This window comes from Oreochromis niloticus, linkage group LG10 (genome assembly GCF_001858045.2).
Source record: "Oreochromis niloticus isolate F11D_XX linkage group LG10, O_niloticus_UMD_NMBU, whole genome shotgun sequence".
In the NCBI taxonomy this organism is placed as follows: domain Eukaryota; kingdom Metazoa; phylum Chordata; class Actinopteri; order Cichliformes; family Cichlidae; genus Oreochromis; species Oreochromis niloticus.
Window position 1 is genome coordinate 27,868,795 of NC_031975.2, and position 20,904 is coordinate 27,889,698.

The following is a 20,904-nucleotide window of genomic DNA, read 5'->3' on the forward strand; positions in this document are numbered from 1 at the left end:
CATGTTTAGCGTCACCTGTTAACCCTTTGTTAGACAGCCAGAAAGTGCTTTTCATGTGATCGAGTTGGGAAAAAATTCCCTGCTTAATGTACTCAGAAATATCGCCACACAGTGTCCTCTCCGAGCACATGAGGTTACTTATAGCTGAGCTGCACTGCAGCTGTAAATCGCTCATTATTTGATCTGTATGAAGCTGACTGGGATTAAAGTCCTCTGGACATTTTACATCTTCTTCTCTCTGCCGGGCTTCCTCACCACTACAGCTGCTCCCTACTTTCATTCAAGTTAGAGATCACATGAATTAATTGCAAGGCGAACACTGTGTGACCCATTTTATGATGGAGCAGATGAACTGAGAAGTGTAGGGTGTGTGTGTGGGGCGGGGGGGACGGAGCTCCACTGCGACAGCGAAGGTTTATCCCTGTATCGTTCTGACACGTTGGGTTCACCTTTTAAAGGATTGCAGATTGTTGCCATCATGTCATTTTAACGACCTTGTGCAGAGATTGAGAGGAAGCTTGCCTAGATTCTTTAAGCCATCATTTATTCATATTTACATGCAAGTAATTCTGGAAATATTCGGACAGTCGCAGGGTGTTTGTAATTTGGCAGCCGTCGCAATAGATTTTAGCAGCCCGAAAGTTTATGAAGGAAGATGATCGTTAGTAAATCTCCTGATCTCAGTCGAGTGGAGCATTACTGAGGGAGGGAAGGAAGACTCCAGGCAGAAGGGCATTTCCTGCACGCAGTTATAAACATTAACATTTTATTTCGATCCTGGTTTTGAGTTTTGAGTTTAAGCTGAAAGTGAGGTGTTCACTTTCGGCTTAATTGATACCTTACAAATCTTTCGTGGTGGCTCACAGAGCTCAAATTGTGCCAGTGTCCAAACATAAACTCTTTCTGCTGTTCATTCCTTTTTTTTTAAAGCCGGGCTTCAGACATTTCAGAAAAACTGTCCTGCAATCCTGACTTGCAGAAATGATGTCCTTCAGATTTCCTGTTTTTAAAAGTCTATCAGCTCATCTTCACTTTTTACAAAGCATTAATGGTATTTTAAAATACTACTGGGTTATTGATCCATACTGTAATATACCGATTCTATATTATGAAACCTGGCTATGTTATTATCGATAATATGCATTCTCTGCAACTGAATGTCAGTTTCTGACCCGAGGATTAAAAGATCATTTTTGAGACTTTTATAGTAAGAACATTAAAACACCAACAGCTTAAACCAAAGCTGATGGAAAAATGTGGCTTAAAAACTTTTAAATAGGAGAATAGTTTATAAATTTAATCAAGGACATTTATTGGGGGAAACAAAGCCACTGCTTTGACGCAGAGCAGGATATTAAAATTGTGAGGAAAGAGCTCTTTTACATCCTCGCTCTTAAGCTAATCACTCTGTCTTCATAGAAAGTGTTTCTTCCTTTGTGGCCCCTCTTTCTTCCCTTCCATCTCCCTTCCTCTGAGATCACAGAGCTCGCGGGCATCCAGAGGGGGTTTTATTTTCTTTTTCTGTCTTTTTCTCTCTCCTTTTTTTATATTGGACTTCAGCCTTTCAGTCTCTTCTTTTGAGGATTTCGCACAGAGTTGTGGGTTTAATCTGAGCAGCCGTGAAAAGAGGAAAAGTGGAGAGGAGAGGAAAATCGAAAAGAAGAAGAAGGAAAAAAAAAACGGAGCGAGTGGGTAGAAATGAAGCCAGTGAGGGATGAAAGGGTGAGGTGGGGAAAAAAAACAAGGGTGTGGTTGATGTAAAGAGCGAGAGATGCTGGAGGGAGAGGAGGGATGTGACAGACAGAGAGAGAGAGAGAGAAAGGTGAAAGGGGTGTGGTCGTGATAGAGAGAGCGAAAAGAAAGGAGGGAAGGAGAGGCGGGGTTGAAGCGATGGAAAGACGAGTGGACCGGGAGGGAAATGGAAGGGAGTTGGTGGTGGGTGGGGAACGAGTGGAAAAACATGGAGTCAGCTGATGGCTCCCAGTTTCCATGGCAACGCTTGGCCTTTCCCACCCACTCTCTTTCTCTCTCTTTCTCCTGTCTCGTTCTGTGCCTCACCCACTCCCTCACTTCTTTCACACTTCATTTTCTTTTCAGTTTTTTTCCCCTTTTTTTAAAGACCGTCTCAGTATAATCACGTTACAGCCCAGCTTCTCTTCTTCACCCATCTCCTCTTTTTTTTTTTTTTGTCCTACCTTCTCATCTTCTCTCTCCTTTCTTTTTCCTATTTGCCTATAAAGTGCTCCTTAAATCCCTCCTCACCTAAGCCGAGTTTCCCGCAGGTGCGGTGTGTTCCTTTCCTTTCCTTTCCTAGCTCATTACTTTGTTTTCTTTTGTTCTTTTTTGCCTGTTCAACTTTAAAGACAAAGCCCACTGCATTAGACCCACAGTGTAGAAGGTGAGCGTTGATGTGGATTAATCATTGCAAATCGTATCTACAAACAAAAATCAAGACGCTAATCTATTTTAAATCTTATCGTGTCCTGTAATGCTGAAAAAAGGGGAAAAAGCAGAACAACAGGTTTGCTCTGTTGTAACACTGGCTTTGACATGACGCTCACCGACAGGGGAAAGTTGTTTACCACTTATAATTGTGCCGATGCCACCGCCACAGCCTCCAGCTGAACTGTGTGACCCGATAAAAGGGCGTAGCAGAGTCTCCACCCTCTCCTCCTCACCCAGAGCCAAACTGTGCTCAGCTGAACTGGACGGAGGCCAACTCCCGGACTGGAGGCTCGCTGCTGCTCCCTCTCGCTCCAGTTCTCCCGTGTCTCTTTCACTCTTCCTGTGTCTTTCTTTTTCTTTTTTTTTAACTCTCTCCCTCTCACAGTACCAGTCTCTCTCTGTACCCATGCAGCCCTTCACTCTCTGCTGTCTCCCTCACTTTCTCCTCCGCCCCCCCACCCAGTGTACCACACTGCAGCCATTGTTCCCTGTGCTTTCGAGCTGCATGGCAGCTGAGTCCTGGCTTGCTGTAGAGGCAAAGGGACAATATGAAAAACCACAATGCCTGTTATAAGAAAGCATTTTCCTTTGCATGGAGCATTTCTCAAAGCAAACCTTAACCAATCTTTGTCTGACTTCATTCACTGAAGAATGAGGTCAGGCCATGAAAGATGTATGCCCAAAGGGTTGAGGAGGTTGCAGAAGCATCTTTCATTCCATAATTTTCTTTTAATTATATTTTAAAGTCTTCTCCTATGGCTGATGTGTCTGACTACTACATTACCCACGAGTCTCAGCATCATTCGTTATGTATCAAGCCTGTGATAAAAGCCTGTACCATCATATTTCCTAATATGATCCTGGCATTGCGTTTGGGTGGAAGAATGAATTGTTTTACTACTAATTTACACCTTATTTTGCACCTGCTTACAAATATATGCATTAATGGTGTTCTTTGCCATGACCATGTGACATACAGAGTGACTGCAAAGCAGAGAGCGATGCAAAGATTCAAGGTCACCTGCTGTATTCATGACCAGCGCTGTATTTGCATGGACTCTAGTAGAGTAGCTTTGCATGATTCGATTCAGGAAAATCTCCAATAATCTCATAATGGGCCTTGATGCAGCAACTGCCTCAGTTCTCTCTTTCAGGCTCTTAAGCTACTTGTTTCTGATTTTTGCCCCAAACAAAGAAATTGAACAGTTTTTTTGTAAATGAGCATCTACCATTGTATCAGTGTGTGTAATAATAGGTCCCTGTTTAACTACTGTTTCCTCTGCTGTTGTGTTCATTACTGGGGGTTGTTTGGCTCCTGCTGACTTTTTAAACAATAAACCAGCATGCATTAGCATTTTTTTTTATTTTGGCATGCTACACATAACTATGATTACGGCTTCTAATTAATATATCAGATTGCTCCCCTTTGAGAATAAAAATCTAATTATGTTGAAGATATAAGTTGCCAGGTTTAGAGTAAAATCTGGAATAAAACCAGTCAACTTTAGTTTGCTGAAGTTGAGTTATTGCTTTGTCCTTTTTCTTTCTAACCTTTTCTTATATCTTCTTGTCCACCGTGTTCTCTCTAGCAGGCAGATATAGGTGATGACTGCTCACAGCCAACAGACCTGAAGGTGAAGAAGGAGTGCAAGACAGAGCCCTCCTCGCCTCATCCGAGCCCGACCGAAGACCAGACTGAGCCTGTTGACCTTTCGCTCAACAAACCTCGCTCCGCTTCGACAACGAGCACCACAGTCAACCCAGCTCCCAGCAGCGCTGTGACCCAGCCCAGCCTGCCAGCCACACCTGTCCCCTCTGCAGTACAATCGATAGGCTCCATGGTAACTATAAACTCCCTCCTCCTGTGGATTTAGAAGTGTAAAGCGCGTTAGAGATACAGCCACTCATTTTCATCGCTTCTTTTCTCTCCAGGTCCTCTCTCCAGGATCCATCTTAGCCACGCAGGGCGCTGGAGGCCAGCAGATTCTCCACGTTATCCATACAATCCCCTCAGTGACCATGCCCAGCAAGGTGGGCCAGCTGCAGACCATCCCTGTAGTGGTGCAGTCGCTGCCTGTTGTCTACACCACCATGCCTACTGACGGTGTCGCCACAGCAGCCATTACGGTGCCGCTGATAGGCAGTGATGGGCGCTCTGAAGGATCTGGTGAGTGTACAGTCATAAGCTCCAAGGGGGTGACACCAGTGCAGTATAGCTTCTGCTTTTAGCAACAAGAGTGTCACATTGTCTGTTTCATTTAGACCAGTTTCTGTCTTCAGTTGCCTAAATATCCAGACTTTGTACTTTATGAGATCACAGGGTTTATAAATACAGCATATCAGCCAACATGAGCTCGCTCATTGATTTGTGGACAGCTCTGTGTGATAATTTCAGCTGACAGGGTAAACCTGAAGAGTTCGCTAATGTTTGCACTTGTCGTTTGGCTTAGTTAGCAAGGTGCATCTGCAATCACTGCAACATGCATTTCCACTGCATTAAAGTCGCGCCTTAAAACGATATATACATTCAAAAGTGCAGCTGGATGAGGAATAGAAACCAAACTTAAACCTATAGGCTGGAGTCGAGGGGAGTTCACTCCGTTTTGGAGACAAGCTCAAGTGGACATTAGAGGAACTGCAGTTTTTGGTTAGGCTTCTTTTTTAAACCCCATATTGACAGTTCTTGGATTGGATAGACTGGTTGGTCTAACCAGTCAGGAGCCAGTGATGTAATTCAACATGAGGCAATAACCAGCCTGTGTTGCCCGTGTTGATCTAACACAGGTTTGGTGCAATCTTGGAGATTTTGTTTTCTTGCTCTTGCAAAAGAAACATGACATCATCTTTCTTAATATTAAAATAAAACTTGGCTTTGCATACTTAACTTTAGCACCATGCTAAATGTTGACCATTGTATTCTACTGGCTCTAAGAGTCTTATGTTGTTGTTTTTTTTGTTTGTTTTTTAAGGAGTTGTACAATCATGAAGCAAAGGTTGATTTCTTACATGAAACTGCACAAATAACCTCTGAATCCAGGATATTATTTAAAGGTGCAGTCTCAGAAACCTAGAATGAAACCTTTAAGAATACAAAGGAGCAGGCACTGCTTTGTAGAGCCACCATGTTGACTTGCCATCTTGATTTACATCCCTCCACCTTCAGACTTAAGATAAGGATCATACCTATTTTTTTATCATCCCTTCACCAAGTAAGTGAAAGGAAATTTAAAAAATGCAAAAACTGCAATAATTCTATTGCTAGTTTTGCATTTTGGCTGTTATGAGAAGCAGACTAAATCATGCGTTTAAACGGGGGTAGGAAGGTGTTTTACGCTGCAGTGACAGAGCATTTTAGAACCTCTTTCTTTCTTTAATGTGCCATGTTGAAACAGGATGTTAAGAAGGAACGTGGCACCACGAATGTTTATTTAATATGTCGCAAAAGCAATATCTGTTATGAAAATACTTGTAATTTGAGATGAGCGGTAGACCTCTCCTCTTTAATGTCAGTCTTCCTCTTTTGACTGTCACGCCTGGCGTTGCATGGTTCTGTCACCACTGCTTAAACTGTCATTTATGGAGGTGGGGTGGGGATCTCAGTCTCAGTGGAACACAGCATTTCTCCCAAAGGAGCTGGTGTCTGTTTGTGGTTGGTGATATGTTAGATTTGCCTTCTGTCTGCCTGTCTATATTTGTCATTTTGAAAATGTGCCAGATGATTGATGCCGTCGCCTAAATGTGGAAAACTGCAGAGAGAATTGTTACATATGTTGCAGAGAAATGGCTAAAATTCTTCAGCGAGCCTCTGAGCAGCTGATTTTCTCATATTCTGTAATGTAAAGAGCCAAGAATGCCCCACGTGTGCTAAAATAGTCATGTATACGCTGACTACTTAGCATTTGTCTGGACTCTTATTAGTCAGCAGTGTCTTAACCTCCCAAGTGTTCCTGTTGGTGTTCACTAAACAACAGCAAATGTCCTTCAATCCCTGTGTCCACACGACGGGATGCTCGACATTTGCCCAGGCAAGCAGGCAAAATAGACCTCTGCCCCTTTAACAAACTGCTGTCGAGTCCCTGGGCAAAGTCGGCAGAGTTCACCTGGACTCTGATTCACAACAACACAGTCTCGACTGAGGAATGTAAACGAGGCAGGCGGTGAATCTCAGAAGAGTCTGCAGCGCACAGACTGGCCTGAAGATGCTCTCAGACTGTTACTCATCCATGCCAGGAGCTGTTGTGTGTTTGTGTTTTGATTAACGTTTTTGACCTCTTCCCACTTTGTCTCAAACCCCTTTTAGAAAATACAAAATACTCAATACATTAAGTAATATGGCCGTAAATGCTCTAACAATGTTAAAAGCAGTGAGATAAGATTGATGTTTATTTTTTAATTAGCGTTTAATCAGCATTTTTTTATTTATTTATCTTTGTTCTAATCTCTGTGTTTGTTTATGTTTGCATGAAGCACCTCGCGTCTGCAGCAGCAGCAGTTTCATGACTGAAGGCAACTACTTTGTTTATTATTTGCGGCGTCAGTCAAGCAACAGGCAGAAAGTTAAACACGAGGCACGCCGAATGGCTGCTCACTCGTTTGCGTACTGAAGCGCAAACTCGTAGAGGAACGAGAAAGAAAGTACAGATAGAAACAAGTCAGGAGGAAACGAAATATAGTACAATAAACTGAAGTATACTGTAAACAAATGAAGTGTGAGGGTAACTAAAGCTACACTGTGTTCAAAATGGATACAGAAAATACTAATAAATGATGATATAACATAAATAAAAATGTGTACAAAAAAAATGAATTCTACACAACAACTTGGGTTACTTTTAATAAACAAATCAGTGCTTACCAGTATAGTTACATTATTTTTAATCATTTAATTTTATTTAATATATTGAACAGTTATCGTTTTTGTTTATGTTTGATTTTGGCAGCTTTGATCCTCCATACGTACAGTATGTTACATAATTACAGGTCACATTGTGCTGACTTGCACAATATTATTGCACAGTAGATGGGAAATAGTTTTCTTTATGAACATAATACTAATTTAGGGAAGTATTGTGGCACGGTGTCAGAGTGGTTAGTGCTGTTGACTGATAGCAAGAAGGTCCTGGGTTTGAATCCGATCTGATCGGGGGTTTGGGTTTTCTTCGAGTACTCTGGCTTCCTTCCACAGTCCAAACACATGCAGTTAGTCGGGTGATTATTATAAAAGCATAAATGAGCCGACACACCTCTCAGAGTCCACGCTTTGTAAGCTTTGCCTGTAGACTCTATGCTCTCGTCACAGCATCCATCAAACACGTATCCTACTGTCGCTCTGCTAAGGCACGCATTGTTTACTTGCTACGCACATAAAGCTGTTGTTGTGTAGTGGACGGGGATCACGGGGCTGGAGGAGAGAGGCGGAGAGTAAAAAAGTTAAAGTTCAATGAATGTTTTTCTCTTTGCTTGATGCTCAAAAGTAACGAGTCATTTGAAAAGGTGTGACTCGCTTTGTATCTCCTCCTCTGGTTAAAAGATGTGGTTTTGTTGTTTTGTATTTACGTGCCTAGCTCTGTTGATTTTTACGTCCTGTTTAGTGTCTTCGTGGGGAGTTTTTGATGCTGCACACAGCAAACTTCAAAAACTCAGGCTGTATCTATATTTGAAATTCCAGCCTGAGGGCTGTCATATGTATGCTTACTGCTATTGAAGGTAACTGTGATAGTTGTTTTGGTTCTGATACTGACTCTCTCTACATCTGCCTTTATTCCTATTTTGAGCTAAATTCATTTGCCGAGAAGAGACAAGACGCACCTTACTGATAACATTTTTCTTTTTTTTTTTTGGTTGTTTTTTTCAAACAGTCTTTGTTTAAACTTCTTTTAAACTGGTAGAGAAATTCTAATATTGCGACAGCCCCCCCCAAAATGAGATATAGGGTTAGCCTAAGGGGTTTGGGGTTGGAGAAGTATTATTTCAGTCCACCCCTGCTCCTTTATTACCTTTCTATTAGATCAAGTAGAACAGAATTCAGTGAAGTAATAAGCCCTTTTGTAATTTTTCCTGCCACTGTAACAAAGCTGCTGGTTTGGTGGCAGCACAATATCTGATATCCTTTTTCTTTGATTCTTTGTCCTTTAAAAACCGCGATAACTGGGCGCATAAATCCTAACCTCTTGGAAAATGATGTAAATTCAGTGCATATGCCGCGTGCCAGTAGGTCAAACTAATTAGTCATTATGAAGGCTCTCTTTCTCTCCAAATAAACTGCCCACCTCTCCATAACTCATTTCCTATCTGTTTACGATTGGGATTCCTGTCAGTGAGTAATGTGCTGACATAACATCATGTTTCATGTTGAGTTGCAGTCTTTTGGTACTGAAAATTAACTTTAGATCAGGCTTGTTTCTGCAGTGCTGCCCTGGTTGCCACACCTAACAGAGTTTTATTTTGTGATTTGATTGTACTTTTCATTTGGCTTCAGTAAAGGAGCAAAAGCACTTTAACGACAGGTTAAGATGCAAGATGCTGAGGTGACACTGAGGACTGTGTAATCCACACAATATGATGGACTTTAAACTAGAAATGACCTCAAATGTTGGTAGTAAGAAAGGTAGAGATATTTGTGGTTGGTCTATTAATTCTTTGTTGTAACAGAGCTTCTTGACAATAAATCTTAGATCGTTGGAAAGCCGTTCATATCTGTATAAATGGTCTCACATTTGAAATGAAAATGCATTCGTGGGTTGAGCAGCAAAGTTGAGTATGTGAGTTGCGCTCATACATCCTTTTCTTCAACTAGCATTGCCGCAAGTCAGCCAGTGTGGTTGTGTTGGCCACAGATTAAGCCGTTTGGCAATGGCAGAGAAGATTTGGCACGTTTTTTTATAGATGCAACCCACATACTCTCAACTCTGCTGCTCAACCCACAAATACATGTTCTTTACAAATGTGACACCATTTAAGGAGAAATAAATGGTCTTTTCAACAGTATAAGTTTCATTACCAAAAAATATTGTTACAACAACCTAAAGACCCTACAATAATACAGAGAAAAGCCCAACAGTCACATGACCCCCTGTGAGTGCTTGCACAAATGCAAAGTGGTGTATAAACGCATAGCAAGTGAAAAAGGTTAGTGGAGAAGGAACACTCAATGCATCATGGGAGCAGTTCCTGCATTCAATGCTTATTACAGCGTAACTAAGGCAGGATTCGGGGTTACCTGATCCAGCCCTAACTATAACAGCCGTAGCAGAGGAGGGGCCTGGAAGTTGAAGGCTCTGCATCCCATTCTACTTTTCCTAGGAACTACAAGTAAACCTGAGGTCTGAGAACAAAGTGCTCTATTAGGGCGATGTGGTACTATGAGGTCTTTAAGATAAGCCTGATTATTCAGGACCTTATATGTGAGTAGAAGGAAATATGTGTAAATTGAACTCTGGATTTAACAGGGAGCTGATGAAGAGAAGCCAATATGGGCCAAAAAGGCTCTCTCTCATTCTAATCCCTGCTTTGAGGGTGTTGATGGAGCAGTTTCCAGTTAACAGTTTGTTCACTGCTCAAAACATCCTCTAAACAATCTAAAGTCATCAATCAAGTGAGCGTGCGAGTGGATAACTGAAGGTTGTCGGCTAGTTCTTGTAGCTCATTTATAAACCTGTTTTCTGTGTACGTTTCACATCCCCGCGCTGAGAGGAAACAAAGAGCGTAGTTGTGAGCATGACGAGGGGAGCGAGCAGACAACACGGGAACTTGGATTTCTTTTCTTTTTTCCTCCCTGCGACGCGAACGAGCAGCAGACAGCTGACATTCGCAGCTCATGCGCAGAGTCGTCGAGTGGGAGGAAAAGGAGAAGGAGGCTAGATAGGTGGGCGCACGGCGAAAGGCAGCAAGGTGAGGCAGAGAGGTGGGGGGGTGGGGTCGGATGAGGAAGCACGAGGAGGGTCAAAAGGAGAGGAGATGGGTCGTTCTGCCTTTGAAAGAGGACGGCTGCAGTGGTGGGAGGAGGGTGGGGGTGGCTTAATTGTCTCCAGAGACAAAGAGCACCACTTTTTTTTTTTTTCTTTTTTGGTGCATGACCCTCCCCACACCACCACTGCCACACACTCACGCACACACACACTCATACAGATATATATACACACTCCACCCAAATTCCTTGCGTCACCCTTCCAACCACCCCACCCCTTCTCGCTCTCTCTGGGCTGGGTGGACTTTGAACAGTGTGGCTGCCACATTCCTGCACACGGAGGAGGAGGAGGAGAAGGGGGGGCACTTTGAGATCTAACAATTAATCGACCCGGCCTGATTTCATTGAAGGTGCATTAAAAATCAAAATCATAGATATATAAAGTTCTCTGTGTCCAGTCTGGTGGCGTTTAGGTACCATTTGGTCTCTTTTAAAGCTTTTTTTTTTTTTTAGGCCATGAAACTAACATATCAGATAACAAGAAACTGCAATAATCTCCTTTTATACGATGACTTTTCTGATGTGGTGTTGTGCCGAGGCCATCCTCCCTTTACATATTAGCTGATGAGGACATGAATTTACACTTCCAGAGCCAAACGAGCAGCTGGAAATGTCTTGAGAGCGGTTAACTCTCCGTAATCAAGAATTCAAAAGCAGGACCTTCGGTTTAAAATCTAAACGTCTTCCTTCCTTTTGTGAGAATTTCTAACAGCTTGCCAATCCTCGAGGACGCGCGCCGAAGCTTTCCGATAGCTCTGGGAGATTTGTCTTTCACTTAATTGCTAATTAGCATTGTCTGTGAGTTCAGCTTTTTTTTCTTCCCATTAACAGCTGTTCACATCATCTTCCTCCTGCTGTGACATTGTAAAAGGTTGTTGAAACTGAAGAAAAGCAAAGAAGGAAAAAGACAACAACTGGAAGATGCTTCTTTTAATAGAAACTGGAGGCTAAAACAGGCATTTTGAGAAAGATGTAGAAACAAGCAGACATGCGGAGGAATCCAGCGTGGGGTTTGGCCTCAGATTTGATCCATTTTGCAGCCATGCAGACCACACCTACCCCCCCACCCCACCCCCCAACACACACACACACACACACACACACACACACACTTGGAGCAAGCTTTTGTCTTGCTAAGTTGCTGGAAACCAGACATTGCTGTTAAGAAGTTATTAACCCCCTGCTGTTCTATTCTCTCCGTTTCCACCCCCCACCCTCATCTTCTTTTTTTTCCTCCTCCCTCTCAATTCCATGTCCCCACAATTTTCCTTCATCTGTTTCTACCACTCTGTGTCCTTCTATTCACTCTTTACACCCATCTTGCTTTCATCCTTTCCTCCCCACAGTTCGGATCAAGCCAGGTTCAACATCTCCAGTGGAATATCAAAGTGAAAGCGATGCAGAGAGCTGTACAGAGTCTGGATCGCCCTCCATCAGCGCCCAGAGCCTTGATGCGGGGTGAGTCTTCGATGCAGATGGACGCATCAAGCACAATGTATTTAGCCACACCTGTAAAATTTTACGTGCAATCAATGAATATAAAAAAATGAAAGACATGCATTCATGAAATGTTGAATGCATCTCTTCAGGTCTTCAGGCACAGTCACCCTGGTGCCCCATTATTTGGAAATGCTCAGAGCCCAGTATGAATGATTATATGGTCCAGATATAAAGTTTTATAAGCTGATAACCACAAAAATGAGCAATTAAGGAGACGAAACTGGATATAAGCAGCAATTAAAATGTGATGCATTGACAGGAAGATGCAGGTAGCTCAGGGAGCCTGACAGTACGCTTAAGAGTGCAGCCAACATTTTGTCTTTAACAGTAAGCCAGTTAAAGCCCTGAGTTCTCCTCTAGCGAGTGGAGAGCTTGTACTTGAGACAGGAAGTAGAGCATATTGCAATGTTATTTAATGGCCATAGTTTCAGTTTAGAACAGGAAATGGTTATCTCGTATGTTAAAATCCAGTGGGTTTCTTTTTTTGACCTATCCGTCCACCCCAACCTCCTTCCTGCACGGTCTCTTCGGCTCTTCATCACGTTGCCTGTGCAAGTTATAAGTTGCATAATAAATAAAGTTTATTGTGGTTTCACACTTTTATAAAATGACTGAAATACAAGACAGAAAACCTGGTGTGCAGACTGTTGCAGACCCAGTTCTTTATTGTAAGGTGTCACTAGGGGGCAGTATCAGATGTTTGGTACAAGGATAAATATTTTAGATTTGTGATCTCGATGGTTCTTTTCTGTAGCCTGATGCTGCAATGAAAGTAGAAGTCATAACAGACAAAGAAGTTCTTTGTAGTGAATTGTGAAGCTAGATTCTTGGCTCCATGCAAGTGACTCTCCATAGCCTCTCTTTGCAAAGACAAAGGGTTACTCAAATGGGCAGCAACATAGGTCTTCAAAACCAGCATAAGTCTTGATCTCCTGGTGGCAAGTTGAAGTACTGCAGCAGAAAAAAATTGTGCCAGAAAAGCATTTTTTTCCACCCCTGGAGACCCCAACTGTAAATCAGATGTCTGTAAAACTGTCGGAAGGGCATAAATCCATGTGTGATGACTGCTGATAATAGGACTCAGCAGGGTCAGCAAGAGGGACTCTAATGCACAGCAGGGTTTATGGGAAATTCTTTCTCTGTGTGGGGGTCACCTCCCTTGCCTGCAGGCTCCTGACTAATTACATTACTGCAGCGCTGCCATGACTGAATGCTTATATAACCTTATATAACCCTCTGTACAACAGAACACACTGCAGACGCCCAGACTGTAACACAGGAAGACAAGCGGGCGCATGTGTGCGTCGCGAGCGCTCTGTAGACACTACACATAAATTAGGACATTTAGCACTCCCGAGGAAAGCGTGGACACGTGAAAGATTGTTTTATATCGCAGGGTAAAGGGTGGTGTGGCGCTGAAGACAGTGTTTATTAGAGAATCAGGACGTAGCTCCTGCCACACCTAGTGGGCGAGGCTGCCTGACTGTAACTGAAATTCAGGGTGTGGGCGTTGACAGTTTGCTCAGCGCCCTTATCTAGTGTATGTGTGTGTGTGTGTGTGTGTGTGGGTGTGAGTGTGTGCGGGTGTGAGAGAGAGAAAGTGTGTGTTTCAGAGTACAAAAGCAAGTGTTTTTTGTGGATTTTGTGTTTTTTAAAGTGGTTTAAGGAAGATTATTTGTGATTTTCTCTGTGTGTGTGTATATATGTGTGTGCGTGTGTGTGTGTGTTGCAGGGCAGGGCTGTCCCAGAGCAGGGGCATAAACAAGCTTATGTAATGCAGTTCACCGTCACACCTCCTTGTAAAGAGGGACATCAGTGGTGTTATTTTATTTATCTTTTTGTTTCCAATCAAATGTATTTAAAGTTTGACTGCCTGTAAATATGAATATGATAATTCACACAGCTGATTCTTATAAAACTGAAGCATCATTTAAGAGGCAGAAGTCAAAGGTAGAAAAGGGCGACAAAGAGGAGAGCAGATGGGTTGATTTTGAGTTTATTTTGTGGATTTAAGGAAAGAATGGAATAAAAAATAAGTTTAAAGGTGAAATGATTTGAAACAATTAGAGGGAAGTGGAGGAATATTGAAATGGAGCTGTGTGACTTTCTGATGCCCCCTGGTGGCTAAATCAGTGTTAAGAAGAAGCATTCCTCAACAGAACAGTTTAATATGATCAGCCTGGATGTTTTACTTTGTCTGAGTTGTTTTCATTGTACATTTTGTCTTCTGATCTCTTTCTAAAAAGGTTTTATTCAAGCCCTACTGAACTTTTAAATCGAGTAGAATCAGAACATTAGGCTCAATTGATCAGCTCCTTTTCCTCTTTCGGTGTCTCAGGTCGGTTATGGACTTGGAGCCCGTTGATCCAGATTCGCCAGACATCAAGAGGCGGCGGATCCACATGTGCGACTACGAAGGCTGCAAAAAAGTTTACACCAAGAGCTCCCACCTCAAAGCCCACAGGAGGATACACACAGGTGAGCTCGGCCCTAGAAACGCATCACAGCAACGCCACAAATAAATCAGTGCAGTCCAGGTGTTCTTTGAAAGGAGCAGTTCATCTCCAGGTGAAGACCAGAATCATTGTTTACAGATTACTGCAGGGTGATTTTTAAGGATTAAAATGGCCCCTTTAGAGAATTTAATGTAACCTCAGGTGGCTCAACATTTGTCAGTGCACAGTTCACGTCTTATCTGCACTCAGCAGACAGTAGTTTTCCCCTAATCTGAAGGAGATTAGGGAATAAATGCCCAGTGGTATTTTTTTTCAGACAGGTTTCCTGAGGTAAGACACTGTTAAGGTGTGTGCAGGAATGGTAAGCAGGATTTGGCTGTTTAAAGCTCTTGTGCTGGATTTTATCTTAATTGTATTCTACAATCATACAGTGATTGACATGATTAGGTAGAGTAATTGTAGTAAATAAATCGTTTGCTCAATTTCGTCCACCATCGTCCTGACCCTCCTCTTCCTTTTTTAACCTCCTTCCCTGCCTCCCGACCTTCCTGCTAACTCCTCTCCTCGTCTCTTCCAGGAGAGAAGCCCTACCACTGTACCTGGGAAGGCTGCACCTGGCGCTTTGCCCGCTCTGACGAGCTGACCCGACACTTTCGCAAGCACACCGGAATCAAACCCTTCCGCTGCACCGAATGCGACCGCTCCTTCTCCCGGTCTGACCACCTCTCCCTGCACCGCCGCCGCCACGTGATGATGTGAACTCTGACTTCCTTCTTCCCTCTCCCCTCCCCTCCCCCGACGCCCCCAGCTCCCTATCAAACTGACCTCTGACCCTTTGATTTCTCAAAAGTCCCTCACAGCACATCTTGTACCAGTGCCCCCAGACCTCACACGATACTTCCTGTTTCCCCTCTGCTCTCCTGCGGGATTTTAAACCCACCTTGCAAACAGAAAAAAAAGGACTTTACCTCCTCCTCCTCTTCCTCCTCATCTTCATCTCACAGTCATAGGACAATTGTGTCTGTGTGTTTGTTCGGTGGTGGCAGCAGGATGTTTTTTGCTGCGTGTGTGTCTGTCATCATTACCGTCCAGCCCAAAGCAGTCCTCTCTACCATCCTCCGACTCACAAGATGTTGCCTCCTCAGAAAGAGAAAGGATGGACTGAAGGACATCCAGCAGCAGGGACTTTCATGCCTCCATCCATCCATTACATGCATCAGTCCATCCAAAAGGCAAAGAGGAAGAGGAGGGCTCACACAGATGTCACTTCAGCTGCTCTTTCCTTTATTTACAGTTTTTATTTTGTTCATATCCTGAGTTTGGAATTTACATGACTCCAAAATTAATTTTCTTGAAGGATTGTTGGAAGCTAAAGAGACTTCCGAGGACGCCGCTTCCCGCCACAGCTTTTCCAGGAAACGTTTGTTTTTTCAAGTTCTCGAGAACTTTGAGTTTCGTTTCACCCCAGTTGTATTGGCCTGAGGCAAATGTGATCTTACTGAGTGACGTTTTGATCAAATAACAGGTAAATAACTACATGTTTGAACGATTACTTCACATCCTCCTTTCAGCATTTATAAGCAGCATATGGACGTCTAATAATGGCACACATGTTCATAGAAGGTGTCTCTTCCTGTGGCCATTTATAAATGGATGTTTGCCACAGCGACTCATGACGATATAAAATACATCTTCACAGGACATTTCAGCATTACTAAAAAATGCTCCAGATATCATTGTAGCGCATTAAATATTAAGTAGCTACGACCTGGATGACGGTAAACTGCTTACAAATGCTGAATATTTGGACTGTCTTCGGATTTCAAAGTGTTGCGTAGAGTAGTGCAGTTCCTGGAGTTCTTTAGTTCCTGGTTCTCTTTGTAAAAGTAAAAGAACCAAAACTCAGTTATCATAAATTTAGATGAGGTATTTACTTAACTGTGCATATCGGTGTGTGTGTGTGTGTGTGTGTGTGTGCGCGCTTATTTTATTCACAGCAGCTGAAGTGACGTCAAATGCATCAGCATGTCTGAGGCTGAAACACTGCGCCCCACCCTCCCATCGCCATTCGCCTCCTTCTGCCCTAAACCCCCGGCCCCCTCCCCCGGTACAGGGAGCTACAAGACTGTGAACTTCATAAAACTTCATTTGTTTTCATTGTATCGATCTATCGATCACGTGGTTGTGTTATCGCCCCGCCCCCCTTCCCCGCCGCACACATCTTTCTGATTCCTCTTGGATAACAGTATTTGCTTTGTTTGCGCCGTCGTCGCTGTTGTTTTATCAGAAAAACACAAAAAAAGGCCTTTAGTCCTGTCTACATTTTTTTTCTTTTCTTTTTTGGTGTTCTAAACAAAATGTTGTTCTTTTGTTTTTTTATTTAAAAAGAAAAAAACCTTTCAGATCTTTTTTTTGTTGTTGTTTTCTGAGGCTGTGAAAAAGACAGAGGAGACACAAATAGATTGAGAATACAAGTAGAACTCTCATGCAGGGAATAGGGGAGCTTTTCTGAGTGTGCGTGTGTGTGTGTGTCCGTGAGTTAGTGTGCATGTTTTGAGACAAACACATAATCAAGAATTTAAGATTTTTATGAGTGCGTTGTTCCGGGCACTTGTTGTTCTTTTACCTCTTGCCCGTCGAGCCTTAATAACCGAAGTCAATCTGCAAGGGCGAAACTAGAACCGCCGACAGACGACGACTGGGCACAGTGTTCGTTTGAGTTCAGTTGTTTAGTTTTTGAAGTTTAAAAACAGGAAATTAAAGGTGTTATGTGTAGAATTTGTTTCCGTATTTGGTGAGAAAATTTCCTAGAAAAGCAAGCATGTTTTTTTGGCTGAAAACGAGCAGATTTGAAAGCTTTTAAAAAAAAGAAATTGTAGAAATTTTAACATTTATTTTAACAGTGTCACCAAAACGAACCTAAAGCATTTCAAAGTTTTAACAAATTAGATGGTTTTAGAAAGTCCAGCTTTTACCCATCAGACTCTTTCGAGACTGATCTTTTTAATATAATTAAATGTTTTTGTAACCTTGCATCGTTATGAGAGCAACGGGACTGATAACGGAGAGGTGAAGGTCGTTTGTCGGCGGTTCTGGGAGAAACCGGGCGTCGCGTTGGGCTGTCGGGGTCCAGGCGCCTGGGGTTTAAACCACGGGGAAACTTAAGCGCTCTCCTCACTAGCATTTCTACCAGGGTGGGGGTCAGTTCTCTCCGGTTTGTTTTTAATGGTGAGAGAATCTCAGTTAAAAGCCTCGAGTAGATGCTGACAGATGAATTGTGTCTCGAACTGAGTTCTTTTGGAGCAGAATCGACCCCCGCCTCACCCTGGTTCCTTACCCACAGTGTCCATGTCTTAAGTGGGCTGGTTTTCAGCTCCCGATCCGGGCTGAACTTGATTATGCAACATAGCGCAGACCTCGCTCCAAGCGCTGTTCTGATCTCAGTCGTAGAGCACTAGCTGGTAGTTGGATTCCTGATAAGCAGCTCACGTAGGGTTGTTGCAGGAACCTAAGAGGAAGGTCAGGTTTTTGTAGAGGCCTGCGCTGTTGATCACAACTCTGTGTTGGTATATAAAACATAAGGTGTGGAAACACATCCATAATTTCAAACAGACTTGGTAATGAGCGAGTGGGGAGCTGGGGTTGTGATGGACGGAGCAGGCTTTTCTCGTCCTGGCTCGTCTCTTTTCAAGCAACAACAATCCCCCCCAAAAACACACATTTTGCTTCGAATTCGTTCTCGCCATTTAGAGTCGTCTTTGTCATCATTTCAGAAGCTAGTAAGTGAGAGCAAAACGTTTTACATCTTGACTTTTCACATTGCGATAAATGAGATGGACATGCAGGCTTGCTGTGAGCTGAGCGCATGCCGTGAAGAGGGCAGATTCGTTGCGTGGTCTGCGCGCTGAGAAACAGAAGAGAATCCGTCTTAGCCGAGTCACTGAATATGGTTTAAAAATGAGGGAATCTGTTCCTGTCTTCCCATTTCCCATCAGGAGAAGCGTTACTTAGAATCCCAGCGATATTCAGTCACTCGTTTGGAAGGATTTTATTGGTTTATTTGTCATGTTTTTGCAGCGCAGAGCAATGCAATGTTCCCATTTCTCTTAACATCCCCTGCTTCAACTAAAAAAACAAAAAAAGAAGTTACTAAGCACATCTTTTTAGAAGAGTATATGCATTTGATTGCAATTTTCTTTCTTTTGTAAACTGTTGATAAAGACATTAAGGACAATGACAAATAATTAAGAGAAATCCATGTACATAAATGTATATAATCAAAGTGCAGAGTAAATGTAACGGGTGAATTTCTATTTTTAACACTGACTAGATAATGTGAAAAATCTTTTCTTTCTCTCTCTCTTCTTCCTCTGTTGGTTTGATGAAATGTGTTTTTCATCATGTGTATTTTTTTTTTTTTCAATCTAAGACATTTGTTTCGTAGTTTCTTAAAAAAAACTATTATATGGTCCCACTTGTGTTGTGCACATTTGTGTTGCATGGAGAGTAGCCTTCTTGTTTTCTTATAGTGACGTTGGTGAGCATGTCAAGTGCGTGTGAGACAGTTGAGATGCCCCAGCAGGGGTGGGGGTGGGAAACGACCCCCTACTCAACTAACTAGGGATTCATTATAACAACCGAGCTTAATGTCCCAGTACTGGACCTGGTTTTAAATGTCAAGTTAAATGTGAGATTCAGTTGGTTTGGGTCAGACCCTTTTTTTGCCCCCCTTCAGCTTCAGGTGTGTTCTGCTCAGATAAGTTAACAGGAAATAAGAGGAAGTCCCCAGATTTACAGTAGCCAGTTTAAATGTGTCGATATGTTTCTCCTGTTTAAAGTCGATGTTAAAGCAGCAAAAACATTATTCATGTTAGATCAGTCAACTGCTGCACTAAATAAAAGGTTCTGTTAAAGATACCTAATTGAAGTACAAAAACAAAACACAGAGCTGCTGATTGTGGCTTCTCCTTAGATTCACTTTTTATCGGATCAGATATTGTATACCTTATCTGTTTCTGGGGCTTTCTGGCACCACGTCGTTACAGTTGAGCTGCGTGGACGTTTCTTTGTGGTGCTAACAGGAAATGGGGTTCTGGTTTTTCCAGCACATTCAGTTTTATCTCTCCATCGGCCTCGTGACGGTTTCCGAGATGGCTTTCGATTTTTGTTGTTGTATGTGAATGGAATCGTTGATCTTTCCTCGACCACACACACTAACTGCTCGGCATTGACCTCGTTTATCATTTAAATGTCATCCTTGTGACTAATTAGTGGACGAGGTCAGGGATGAACGTTCACGCTCGATTTCTTTAGTAGAAATCCAGCGAAATCTCAAGACCTCCAAATACAGCTTCTTGTCTCCTTTTAGCGCCACGAATGAAACCTCTCCTCTCATATATCTCAAATATATCGTAACGGAGGCAGAAATCCCAAAGATTAATGCATTAAAAAAAAGCCCCCTGAATGCTAAGCCCCCTTTATTTCTGGGAATGTTAACCCCACAGAGCACATGTACTCTGTGTCATTTAGTAACTGCTATTGGCCCTTTTGCTTTACAAGCACACTGATCAGCTCAGTTGGTATATTTGCACCCCGAGACAAACTCACACACGCACTGAAACCTCTGGAGACACACCAACAATGGTCGGTTATTAACATCCGAGCCTGTTGACGACAACCCGGGCAGGATATTTTCGCTGGTGTTGGAGCTTTGGCAGGGAGACTGATGCATGTGTACATTTATCTCCTGCTTCTTGTTGGTTCGTGCAAGCTTGTTTTTCCTCAGTATTCCTCTTTTTTTTCCTTTTCCCCTTTTTGTTCTTGTATAAAAGCAGGAGTGTGAAAAAGAGAACCATAAAGACAGAGTTTTATCCCTGCTGAAACCGTAACGGGATCGTGTCTGAGGGTGACGTCACGTCTGTGCGCGAGTGCCTCGACTCACCACGAATCACATCTTCTGCAAATCTGGAACTTTTAGGTATTTTCTATTGAATGCAGTAACTTATGGGCCAGTACTATATTTACTCAGTGCAATGCAGTTATCATTATAATAATACAATTATTAATAATATTTTTCTTTTTTGTATTTGTACAGAACAAATGTGTAAAGATCAGTGAGGAAAACGTGAGCTTTTTGATACTGTGACTCATGGTGTTTAAAAGTCAGTTTCTCCCTGTACAGTTGTGATTATTTTCCCCTCCCTTTCTTCTTCTTTTATAGAATAAAAAATGTTTTTGGTGCAATTTAATGCCTTGCGTCTGTGTTGTTTCTTATACTTTGGTTCTTAAGTGTCATTTGCTATTAAATTGAAATGTAAGCAGTGTGTTTGTAAATTGCTGTTGAAAGTCAAAATTCAGCTGCAACGAAAACAAAAAAGTGTCAGAAAAGGTCATATTTGTAACCTTTCCTTTTACTAACTGGCATTTTCAGGAAAAAGATTTCCCATAATTTTATTCCAGACCTGCTGCCTTTACCAATATCTATAGTAGACACTTTATTAGGTACACCTTGCTAGGGTTGCACTGTCTTTTGTCTGC

At 42.5% G+C, this 20,904-nt stretch overlaps 1 protein-coding gene across 3 annotated transcripts in view; it reads left to right on the forward strand.

Moving 5' to 3' along the window:
• The window catches only part of klf8 (Kruppel like factor 8), an 84,699-nt gene extending 64,084 nt beyond the window's left edge, over positions 1-20,615 (forward strand). The window contains exons 3-8 of one of the 3 annotated variants that reach the window (XR_001225144.2): positions 4,035-4,286; positions 4,378-4,612; positions 11,758-11,869; positions 14,250-14,389; positions 14,945-15,892; positions 16,365-20,615. Coding sequence is in view for 2 of the 3 variants with exons in the window: in XM_025910658.1 (XP_025766443.1) it covers positions 4,035-4,286; positions 4,378-4,612; positions 11,758-11,869; positions 14,250-14,389; positions 14,945-15,126 (921 nt within the window). In the remaining variant the exon portion in view is untranslated. Of the gene's footprint in view, positions 1-4,034; positions 4,287-4,377; positions 4,613-11,757; positions 11,870-14,249; positions 14,390-14,944 lie in introns of all 3 variants that reach the window. The other 2 variants (XM_025910658.1, XM_013276473.2) reach the window with 2 other exon arrangements.
• Positions 20,616-20,904: the final 289 nt, after the last annotated feature.